The 12,046-nt window shown below is 40.9% G+C and overlaps 1 protein-coding gene across 2 annotated transcripts; it reads right to left on the bottom strand.

Annotated features, from left to right (window-relative positions):
• Positions 1–214: 214 nt before the first annotated feature.
• Positions 215–9,044, bottom strand: LOC139117369 (TGF-beta receptor type-2-like). 2 transcript variants are annotated; one of them, XM_070680419.1, is made up of 6 exons: positions 8,620–9,044; positions 5,701–6,138; positions 3,613–4,462; positions 3,187–3,328; positions 2,385–2,512; positions 215–1,681 (listed from the first exon to the last, which is right to left on the bottom strand). In XM_070680419.1, the coding sequence occupies exons 3-6, from the start codon at positions 4,324–4,326 to the stop codon at positions 1,205–1,207; spliced, it is 1,461 nt and encodes a 486-aa protein (XP_070536520.1). In that variant the 5' UTR covers positions 4,327–4,462; positions 5,701–6,138; positions 8,620–9,044; the 3' UTR covers positions 215–1,204. The 2 variants fall into 2 exon arrangements, with proteins under 2 accessions (XP_070536520.1, XP_070536522.1); XM_070680421.1 differs by having other exon boundaries at positions 3,613–4,405; positions 8,620–9,033.
• Between the last annotated feature and the right edge of the window lie 3,002 nt (positions 9,045–12,046).

The raw sequence follows: 12,046 nt of genomic DNA, 5'->3' as shown, positions 1-12,046 counted from the left end.
GATTGTTACGTTTGTTGTTGCTGTTGGTACTGTACCTCTACGGTAGTCGGGTGCCTGGTTGGGCTATGCTAATGAAATTTTGTCAGCATGACGCAGCCAGCGGTAGAAATCGAGCAAGGCCGGAGACAGGCCTGGTGGTTCGTGGACGGTAGTAGAAAATTCATGTCGTTCAAGATGATATGTTAAGGAAAAGAATGGAAGACAGAACTCGGAATTTCATATTGCTGGAAAACTTTATTTAAACAAACTCATAAAATATTTACAATTCTGTGCAATGTGATTTCTGAAAAAATTACTCTGGGCAGAAACAGCTTGTTTTTGAGCGGCAGCTCCAGTCATAAAGCCAGCAAATACACACGCCTATGATCTAACCTAACAGCGCCCTCTATGACAACTTCATAGAAAACTTTTCTTTTTGCATGGTTCTTCCCTAGCAAAACTTGTGCGATGCGTCGCAATGGCAGTGAAACAAGCATGATTGTGGAAGTATAATGTCAATTTCATTGTTGACTATTGAACAACGAAGCTACTCTACTGATCATACTCAGCTAGATTTCATAAACCTGCTCATTGATTGGTAAACGTTTGAGTAAAAAGCGATATGATTTTGTCAAACGGCGATTAAGTAGCACCATATTCTATTGAAATTGAACGAATGGTGAAGTAACCCCGCTATGGCTTTTGAATTTCTATGGAAGGATACCGCCATTAATAAGTTTTATGGTTCGATTTCGTGCGAAATTGCACAGTTTCTCAACAAAGTAATATTTCAGGTTGATTGAAGTTAGTCAAAACAATTAATGTCGAACGAAAATGTCATCACAAATATGTACACAATCTCTTCAAAAACATTTGATCAGTTCCGTTGTACCGCAGTCCTATGTGTGGACTGTGGCAGTTCACTTCTCTCTTTATCCTGACCATTGTTAACAAGGCATAGCGACCTCGCAATGGCCTCTTTCCTTTGTCCGTATGTACGATCATAATATGAAGTGACCCCAGGTGGCGGGAAACACGAACGTCCGGCACAAGTACGGCTTTGGAAAAACGTGAACGGTGTCCTCGTCATCGTTTCCATTCAAAGTGATTTCAACCCGCTTGTGTTTCCACATGACGTCACTCAGCGCCCCTATTGAGCTTGTCCTTGTCACACACGACAAATTTGAATTCCCAATGCGTATTCTTTATCTGTGACTCAAGATCGTCAGTCAAACGAAATCGCAATGGATTCCGGGAATGCTGGCAGGTCGTCGTCGCTGGCAAGTTCAATGACCTCGTTCTCTTCCGTTATATCGGAATTGATGGATTTTATGTATCCCCGTGAAATATATCGACCTTTGTGACTTGGACTGGCGATGTCGACGGACATCAGCCCGCTTTCGTCGCTGAACTCCGAGGAGGTTATCGATCTCTTCTCGCCAAGTTTCGGATGTTTTGTTGGGCTGTGCTGCGGGCTGCTGACACTTGTTGAGTCGTGCGATGACGTCACCTGTGACATGGACGATGCCATTCCGGAGTCGAAGTCGTCCAGCAGGCGAGCGTCTTCGGTGAAGATGTCAAAATCGGCGTCGTCAAGCCGGGAGAGGTTGCAAAATCTCGACTCGATGCAGGACGAGGTTAGTCTTGCTTCGGGATCCTCATCCCAGCAGTCGATCATGGTGTCAACTAACGCCCTCATTCCCTGTTAGAATTCGGAAGGAAGGAAAAAATGTTAAAAGCGTTGCATAAAAGTTATGATGAAAACGTGCCTTGTGTTTGAATCATTAGTGACGGCACCTTTATGATATTTTCCATAAAATATTATACTGTTTTACTTTCGCTTCCTTTATCATGTTCATGTCACGCGTCAAGAAAAATGTATATATGCGATATCCATAGCGTTCTCTCATTTTCAAGAAAAGGACAACTCTGTGAACTGTCAACTTGAAAACAAAAACCGGTTTTTGCCTACATCAAATGTGCTCAAAACCAAACCGCAAGTACAATTTCAACCCGAACTCTGCCCTTCGACTTTCAAGGCCAGGAAAGGGGGATCAAAAAGTTAATTCGCTTCAGATTCGGGAGATTATAAATTATGTGAACAACAGGAAGAAGGGATCACTTCATGTCACATTTATCATAATACAACATCCTCAAGCAGAGCTAGTGGTTTTAATCGTGTTGCGTGACCTTTCGACCTTCCGTCGTGTACCACTTAAAATTTGGCGCGGTGACAAAATCGACTTCCTGTGTTTTGGTTATATCGTCACGATGAAGAAAGTGCGACCAACTTTCATGGAAAAAAATGTATTATTTCTTTGCCATGAATTCCTTGAATGAATGTAATTCAATGGTATACACATGCTTTGATGTTTAATTTTGTGAATATTTTAGTTTCTACATACCTTATGCTCCTTCCAAGACGGAGGAACTTCGGGACGATACTTGTCTCGCAAAATCACGCCCTTCATTGCCTCGATAGTTGGGTCACTGCCGACCCGATCACTGTACGGTAACGTGTAGTCGCCTACATCTAGAGGCAGAAAAAAAATTATATGTAAAATCCGCCATTTAACTCCTTTAAAATTAACACCAAGTTATACCATTGCGTTTTCGAAACGGCATTTTTCTATGAGTAAGAGCGGCCATAAAATTTTAGGAGGGTCGATGAAATACGTAATTTATGTTTTGAAGGAATGGCAATTAAATTTTAGAAGAATTTCATAAGCAAGTTTTACAGACCGAAGCCGACCTCGATTGCACTTGCCATCCGTCAGATGTTCACATATAAGCGTTTAACTTTTCTTTTTCTGAAAAAAGTCGCTATTGTTGAGAAAAAGGTGTGCCTGCTTTTGATGATGGGCTTTGTACGCTGGCAAATTCTCAAAAGTCACAACAGCTCACTTTCTCTAAACTTCAAACTGCCACAAAAAGTTGCCTTAAATTTTTAAAAGTGAAAATAATATCTGATTCTTGATATCTCAAGTTCGGTTTGTCCGGATACTTGTTTTCTTCTTCTTGGATACTGTAAATGTACATCCCCATCTGTCTGCCTGTCTGTCTGTCTGTGTGTGCGCGTGTGTGTGTGTGTGTTTATAACACGTGTATATGATGATAAATTTTGACACGTTGACACGAATGCAGTGATAATCACCTGGTCGCTAAAACGACATTCAAAATATGTAACAACAGGTTATGTGTACGTACCTGATAGGATTGAGCACCGCGACATGATCTCCCACATGACAAGACTTAGGGCGTACATATCACACTGTTTGAAGGACTCGATATCGTTCAAGTTTATCTTGGAATCGAGAGCTTCGGGGGACATGTATCTCGCTGTACCAGCCTGTAAATGGAGAATTAAATTTTAACATTAAAACCAGTGTAATTCCTAAACATACACAATTGTGATGTGTTGGATTGTAAACTAGATAAAATTTCATGAAAACGTAATGAGAGAGAGAGAGAGAGAGAGAGAGAGAGAGAGAGAGAGTAATATTTTGTGTGGAGCAGGAGTTGAAGTTTACTTTAGGTGAAGTCGTGAAAGGTAACAGTTTAATGATCGATCGGAAGGGGCATTATTTCTCCATGTATGGAGAGGTTTGCAAGTTCGAATCATAGGTTCCTCACCTGCCCACTGTTAGCCAGATCAGCAATCGAGGCAGTCGGGTCTAACTTCAACGCCAATCCAAAATCGGCTATCGCACAAGTTCCGTCGATTTTGACCAAAATGTTGGAACTTTTGATGTCCCTGTGAGCGACTGGGATTTTTGGTAGATAGTCCTGACCGAAGGCGTAAGAATGCATATATGCGGCGCCAGAGAATATCGATTTTCCCATGGTGCAAAGTTCGTTCCATGAAAGCATATTTTTGGACAGGTAGTCTCGTAGAGAGCCCTGTTCATGGAATGCAGTCACTAGCCAATATTGCTTTAAAGTCCCCCGTATCCTTTCTTCGCTTCCGATGTATTCTAGTATATTTGAATGCCTGAGACAAACCGATAGATCGGTGTACAGTTCCGACTCTTGTGTCCAGCTCTTCTGCTCGGCGGCGGAGAAAATTTTCACGGCAACTGTCCTCTGGAAGCCGTCCTTGACTAAAATTCCCTTCCAGATCTTGGCAAACTTTCCCTGGCCGATCAGCGACTGGATCTGGATGGACAGGTTTTGATTGGAATCGGTCTCGAAGTCCGTCGACGTGAAGTCCGACATCTGAATGCTCTCGTAGGCGCCGTATTTTGACTCGGACTCATAAGTGAAGTCCACGTGGCTGGAGAGATCGTGGCTGGCGCTACCTTTGCGTAGCTGCTGGTGTTGGAAGCTGTCCAGCTTAATTTTTCGCATTTTGTGCCTGTGGATGAGGCACGTTACAGTCACGAAGACGCGAAAATGATGAGCGGTATGGCGATCGACAGTGTTATGGCTACGATGTAATTGCTGGGCAGTGGAGTTGTGGTGGAAATGGGCAGAATTGTCGAATCTAGAAAAAGAAAAGAAAAGCAAAAACTGAATTACTACAAGTCTTTGTCTAAGGTGGCATATAACACGATATATCAAGCGTACGTCCCCGGAAAAAAACGCTCACACGTGGAGCAAATTTCACATAAAATCTCGAGTTCTTCAATAATAGTAAAACTGCACCGAATAGTTTGACAGAAATTTACATTTAGTAGGAGAATGCAGGGACTAACTTCATTGTTTTAAATATATTACATTACTTAAATCTGGGACATCAAATTCCGAGAGGCTGTGCATAGAGTGATATTATCTGTAACATTTGGTAAATTTACCGGTATTGTTTTTTCATTTTTTTGTGTTTGTGAAAAAGTTTCTTGTTTCATTCCTAAAATCATCAGGTCGTCAACCTTCAGTTTGGCTAGTAACTGTATTATATGACAAAAATAAGTAAAGTATTTATTAAAAGATGTGCAGCTGTTATTCCTTTGAACTAGAATTTGATTCACAACTGAAACTTGGCAAAAAGAGAGTCAAAATCGCCAAGGGGTCAGTGTTAGTCACTTGATAGTTGAAGCAGTGACTCAAGTATTACTTTTGAATCAGATAATGCATAACACATGCGTGTCGGGATGTGGCTCACACATAAACACACACTGATACTATCTACATAAATTACATCCATCACTCCATAGCGGTTCTAAATTTCATAAACTAAGATCGATAACGAGGCTGGAGCAAGTTGACGTATTTGAAGACAGTATCCATGGACTATAGGCGTGTTGGGTCACAGTATACGTATCACCGCTACTACTGTCGGTAAAGTGACTCGCAAATCGCTTACATATCCTGTATTTAAATCCCGGTAAGTGGACTGGTGTCAGAGGTTGATGCGAGGGGGCGTGCAGGCTAGGCACCGTTATTGCGGCCTTCATAATTTCTATGTGAACATTTCGCCAATATCTATTCACAGTGTCGGGTTTCATTCCGACAACAGCACGAAGTTCCTGAATTGCGCTGCTTTTGGAATGTAATATTCTTGATGAATATCATACCTAAAAATTACGCTGTGATATTAGAAACGGCAATACAGAATGTTGTTAAGCGCACATTTTCGTTTCACGCTTTTTTTCACAAAGTAAGGAAACAGAACGCCCTGGGAAGGCTTCCCCTTTACAATTAGAGTTCTGTTCCCCTGTCCCAATTTTTGTAAGATGGTAGAATTCGTTAAGTTGGGTAGTAACTTTCATTTAACGCTCATACCTGTAGCCTCAGGAGAATACTTTGCTGTGTCAGTTCCAGGCAAAGTTAGGGAAGATTTGTTTTCGTAGCCATTGGTACTTGTTTCATCGAGGTACTCTGGAAAAATACCTTCTGGTAGTTTGACAACTTTATTGCAATTGTCGCTGGTACACATGCATGTGAGGGCGTTTGCCATGTATGTTGCATCGCATGTCGGACCATAAAGGAAGGTGATACTTTCGTATATCGTTTCACCAACGGTGAAACATTCGACTTTAGGCTCTACCTCGGATTTCTTGATGTCGAATATGTACCAAGTAGCTAGGCAGAGAGAGTATTCAGGACATTCGATGGCCTGGTCGCAGGTTTGACAAGTTCCAGTTTTGGCGTCACATGAGGGCGCTGTCTCGTTGCAGAATTGACACTGGATGCCGGCCTCACTAACGCCAAACCAAAACACTGAAATGAAAGAAAACCAACGATTTATTACAAAAATTGAAGGTTCCATTATTATTTTAACTTAAATGGTAATGGAGCAAGTTATGAGACACATAAAAGTAGTTATCGGAGAAAAATGTTTTCTTTAACATTTCGCCAATTCGTGAAGAACTTTTAACAGGGGTCTCCTGTTCTTTTGTGCGGTTATATATGACTATAATGTTGAATGGGTATCGTTAAGAAAAAATGAATGAAAAGGGATGATTGTGGTTCAGAAGTTTATTGCCCCTTCAAATCCAGGTACATGTGTAAACGGTTCTTTGTTTAGCAAACAAGACCCCAGATCGACCAACAAGAACCCTTTTCCGTAGACCAACAAGTAAGCCGGGAAGTACGAGACAAAACGCATCCTGGAGCAGTGGTACTTTACTATCAAGCGAGTGGGCGTATGTATGGTTCATTGGTACGGTACAAAGTGAATCGCTTAGGCCCACTCCGTGGGTGGAATCGACGGTCTTATCCCAATCCTAGTTTTCTTCAAGACGTTTGCCTTAGGATTTCTTGAGCTACGTGTCTGGCCAACAAGCCGACAAAGTTTCTGAAATGAAGTAAGTTGCGTAGGAGGAGATGGCTTCTACTCGCTTAGAGCGTCCATTTGAATCCCAGAAGTATCTTAAGTGCCCAGACGTCTGAGCCTGTTTGGGGTTTTTCCAAAACCCTGATATGCTCTAAATAAGCCGAACTGTGTCACGTAAAAATATTCAAGCGCTCACTATGATGTACGACGTTCACTTTGAAGTCTGTCCGTTGGTCTTGTGTCCTACGCCACTTTAAAGGGCCCTGGAGCGAAGTTTCAAACAAACTTTTAAATATTTACAGGACTAGAACAACGCCCGTGTTTTTCAATTTGACTTTGTGTCAACCATTGACACTTTATTCGACTTGTGGTTTTCATGATGCTTTTAACGAAACAGTAAATCACTGAAATTTTACTTCTCTTTAAAACACTTTCTCTTCCTCCCTGGGAATACACTCAGCTGTGCAAAGCTGTTTCAGTGACTGCACTTTATACTTTAGAGAGTCTTACTTGGTGAAAATCACTAGAAAAACTGTTACATTTATGAGTTCGACTTTCCATGAGTTTTCTATCCATTAGCTTTACCCCAAAATCCGATGATGTCGAAGAAAGTAAATAAAACACTTAATCCAGAAATTCAAAAAAAAGTGTGACCGCATTTTAAAAGTAGCTTTACCAGAAACCATGGCTTCAACCATGCTATGAGTAATCGAAATCTGGATTGTGTGACTATACTGGCAACATCGAGGACACGTCAGGGACGCGTTTGTTCCATTAGCATCGTGATTGATCGGAAAAGTGTCAAGGATTTGCTTGTTCCAAGACTACAACGCAAACCTATTGCAAATCGCGTAGCCGTTGGTCCAAATCAGCGGTCAACTTTGTTTGCTAGGGTATGTCACTCAGAGACCTGTAAACAAGAGACGCGACCTCGGGCTCTTTTTTACATTACAGAAACTTTCCAGCTCTTTGGAAGAGAAGTTTAGGGTCAGAGTTGATTTCTCGGGTCCCGCTCCGAACATAAAGCTGTGATTTATAACAGAAAAATAAGACACGAGTGTCCACTGGTTTACGTGTACTGATATATATCTGCTTGACATCACGTACAAATGTCATGACGCTGATATGAGTCACCGTAACCAACATTGTACTACGACCAGCAGGCCTTCAATGCAGACTAAACTAATGAATTCCTCAGCATACGTATCATACTGCTGCAATATCTATGGCGTGCAAAACCTACAATGGTTGAATGAAGCAAGTAAAAATATATAGCTCTCCCTAAAAGCTCCCGTTTTTTTGTGTGTGTGCAGACGACAAAGTACACACCACGCACAATACATTCCTCTGTTTGGTTCGCAAAAACATATTGGGCTAGACTGGGCGTTATGCCGCGCAGACTATCGGCTAAGTATGTCACGACGTGGATAGTGTTTCTCTAGCGTGGGTCAACTCTGAGACCTATCATACTGCAAGCACAAACCTGTCTGCAGAATAAACGTGATGGGTGAAGTCTGATATATAGGCAGGATCTATTGCACATCGACCAATCTGCTTCATAGTTCTAAATACAGTATTTTACCATTGACGTTTCTGCAGTACTTTGATGCTACAGACATTGATACCTCCGTCAGTGAACTTTCAAGGACATACATTGTGCTTTAAAAACGATGTTAGATACCTCCACGTTTTAGTGTACATGTGTACGTGGTGTATATGTATGAAATATCTATTTATCTACTTTTTATCTACTTACCACTATATATATATATATATATATATATATATATATATATATATATATATATATATATATATATATATATATGCATGCTTGAAAAGCGCGGTAAACGCGTTCTTTCACTTTTAAATGTGAGATAAAGGCAATATATATATTTGCAAGGTCCACGCGTCATAAATCTTACCTGAAACAAACAACACCTTCAAGCTTGTTGAAACCGCGTCCATGTTCACGGTTCAGTATCAACGTTACAGGTCGTAATGTTACAGGTACAAAACCACCACCATTTCCATAATCAACTACTTGTTAAAAAGTGTGTGGAGCGTACGCACTGTCCCGGGGCTGGCGGAAGCTAGTATTTCAAGTCACGTTATTTAGGCATAGCTGTCGATGACTATGACTTGTCGAATTCGGGAAATATTCCGATCTTCAAAGCGTCTAATATGTCGCTATATCAGCGGGTTGTTGGACGGTTCTGTGACAGTTATTAATCCCGAAAGTTTTGTCGGTGCGTCCTTTACTGTGTTTGGATGACTTAAAAGTTGGGTTGGACCAAGTTACAGCTGTGCTGATTAAGTTTCTGCGCGTGGGCGTACTTGTTTCACATGTATCGGACGATACCATTTAAAGGGTAAAAGAGACCTAAATTGAGGGACTTAAATTGTTGATCGTCGCCGTATTACATTAAAGCATGACTTTGTAAAACAAAACGAATTAAAAATTAACAAATACACCTTCTACTGTAACTTTTTTTCAGAAATATTTCTTCTAGCTAAGAGTTTTTTAAGATGCTGACATACGCCACCCCTATTGCGGGGGTACGGTAGAACGTTCCATTTCCTGTTTTCGCCCTATAACCAATTGCTTGTCCCAATCATTCGCCGTAGAGCGTATTGTGTTTCCAATGGTACCTGTGAATAAATTCAGTCAAACTGACGAATGATTACGACATTCTTCTCACGTGACGTAAGACGCCAAACGTGTTCGAATCACAGAGAAGTATTACCGCCCTGATTGTAGGGGATAAACCAATGCGGGTTTTGTTTATTAATAACCATCACTAGCTCCATTAGAATCCAGGGCGAAGTTCAATCGCAGTTCTCAAAGCTTGGCCACCTCGGCAATGCGGGTTTTTTTCTTCTGACTTACTTCTCTGGCTCATGACTAAAATACAACAGTATACATGAACTTAGCCCAGTTTACGATATGAACTTAGAGCATTATGTTGAATTGTTTATGATTAAGGAAGTTATTAACCGAGAATCTTGTTAAAGGCCATCACTTGCTAGACGTGTTGCATGTTGTTCTCAAAAGTACGTTTGTGTAGATAAAGTAACACAAAAGCACCAACGGCATTCTAATTGTCCGCCCCACTGCAGACAATAGAAAGATGCAGTTTTAAGTTCTATTTATGGTAACATTCGTAGGCGCTTCTTTTTCATCACGTTCTGCAGTTTGTGTTCTATTTTTAATGACTTCCGCGTACGTAATCTCATTCACTTCATGATACTAAGTTGGACATACGTTTGACTAGGTCTCACTTTCACTCACGCCGTGTTCGCGTCATTTTGTTCTGCTTCAGCGGTGATGTAAGTCCAGGCCTTCGTGAGAGCGCCGCGGCCGAGTGATTGGCCTCCACCCGTGGAGACGACACCAAACCCAGTGTGATATTTGAGAACTGTGATAAAAATAACTTGCCCTTCGAATTCATGTACACTTTCTATTTCGAACTTTACTTTTTCATTATAAATAAATATGATCAACTTTTTTTTCCTGAACAATGTTTTGTGTGATATTAAGGTATAAATTTATCTACAAACGTTTTGAAAGTTTGACGTGAGAGTTTTTATCATTCCTCTGCCATGCTTCAAAACTGAAAGTGAAATAATTACACAATGGTGTCAAACGCGTGTAAGTGTTCAATTTGCACTTATTTGTAAAAGTTTCGAAATGCTTTCACGACTGCAAGGTCTTGTGGTTGGCCGATTTATCAGATTATCTCATGTTTGATAATTTCTCGGGTTCATAGAGCTTATTGCATTTAAAAATCATAGAGAGCGTCAATATATCACCATCTGAACGTTATTTTTGTCCCCTCCAGTAACTCTTATGAAAGTTGTAATTTTTGTGAAAATGTTGGTCTGTCGGTTGCCAGTTTCCATACTAAGTTAAAATGCCATACAGGAGCTGTAACTTTTTGATATTTTTCCACTTTTTTTGTTTTATGTCAAGCACAGTTTCACGGTTTATTGTTCAACTGCCAAAAGTATATCGAAATGAATATCATCAAGCTTGTCAACGCACCCTGTACAAGTATAGACTGCATAATTATTGTTGACATGTGAATTCTGGTCCGGACTAGAATTCAAATGTAAATAATAACAGAGCTTTTAAATAGCGAGTGTTTTAACATGCTTTGGGGGTAGAACATGAACTTGCCATTGACATACTTTCGTACTCAATGGGAAATAAATATACAGGAAGGCGACGCTGGAACTGTCAGACGAGTGACAATGTAGAACTTGAACCAGCCGCTGATACACCACAGTATCCCTCAAGAGAGAGAGTGCGTACGAGAGTCTGCCGGTGGGTGACTGTCTGCCTGCAGTATCTCTGTGACAGTCTGTGAATGACCCTGCCTGTGAATCCCTATACCTTTCTTAGTGTCTGCCCTTTTCAGTGTCTCTCGGGGTTTCTCGATGCAATATCGTGGCTATGTTGGTTAGATAGCGACGCAATAAGATGACATGCAATTGTCTTATTTCAACCGACATAAGAAAAGACACAAAAATACAAATTATCAATGGTCCGTGGGCGGTATGCTACAATTCTATGTTTCAAACCCACGCAATAAATGAATTAAAATGATAATAACAGTTCAATACGACCATCGACCAGTTGTCGAAATAGAATAGAACATGGAGGTACTACATAGAATACCTCCATGAGAAGGAAAAGTTACTGGAGGCCGGATTTTTAAATGTGTAAACGAGTTAGGCCATGCTGCTGGTATTTCTTGGCGCCAGTATTGTTAGAGTAAAAATCAAGTAGAATTACGGCGGGATTTATCGCCGAAGGACGCTAATATTTCGAGAGCGTGAAATATTGATTTTTTTCCAATTTTGAGGACTATAACAATAAAAAATAGCGAAAAAATTCGTGAAAAGTTACAGCTACTAGCTCTTTAAAGACATCTTGATCAGAGTATTAATCAGTCTTGTGTGGACAGACAGTGTGGGTGAGGTAAATCGTCACTAACAATTACGTCATCGAGACATGAAACATGGGTGTATCGTAAATTCAGCACGGCATTACGTCAAATGTACCTCTTCCCTCGATGGGAGCCCTTTTACACTCATAACAAGCTCAGTACGTCGCCGTTTTCAGCAATTATTCGACATATTACCCAAAGGTAATTTTCACCAACCTAGAAACTCTAGTGACATTTTCAAGTTTAAGTGTGTGGCTCTTCTTCCCCCTTGAAGGCAAGAACGGTGTCAATCATCGTGGCGGCGAGGTCGCCGTGAATGTTTGGTGCCTAATCGCCGGAACGAATTATATGCCGTGAAAGTTGGCCGTCCGGCACGTTAATGAAATTCATCAATGAGAAA

The sequence above is a fragment of the Ptychodera flava genome, chromosome 18 (genome assembly GCF_041260155.1).
Source record: "Ptychodera flava strain L36383 chromosome 18, AS_Pfla_20210202, whole genome shotgun sequence".
Taxonomy (NCBI): domain Eukaryota; kingdom Metazoa; phylum Hemichordata; class Enteropneusta; family Ptychoderidae; genus Ptychodera; species Ptychodera flava.
Note: the sequence above shows the minus strand (reverse complement) of the source record. Positions and strands in the feature narration are given on the sequence as shown.

Coding starts and splice junctions, on each gene's coding strand:
- LOC139117369 (XM_070680419.1), bottom strand. CDS start 4,326: ATGCGAAAAATTAAGCTGGACAGCTTCCAACACCAGCAGCTACGCAAA. Junction 3,329..3,612: donor ATCTGGCTAACAGTGGGCAG/GTGAGGAACCTA, acceptor CTCCATTTACAG/GCTGGTACAGCGAGATACAT. Junction 1,682..2,384: donor CGTCTTGGAAGGAGCATAAG/GTATGTAGAAAC, acceptor GAATTCTAACAG/GGAATGAGGGCGTTAGTTGA.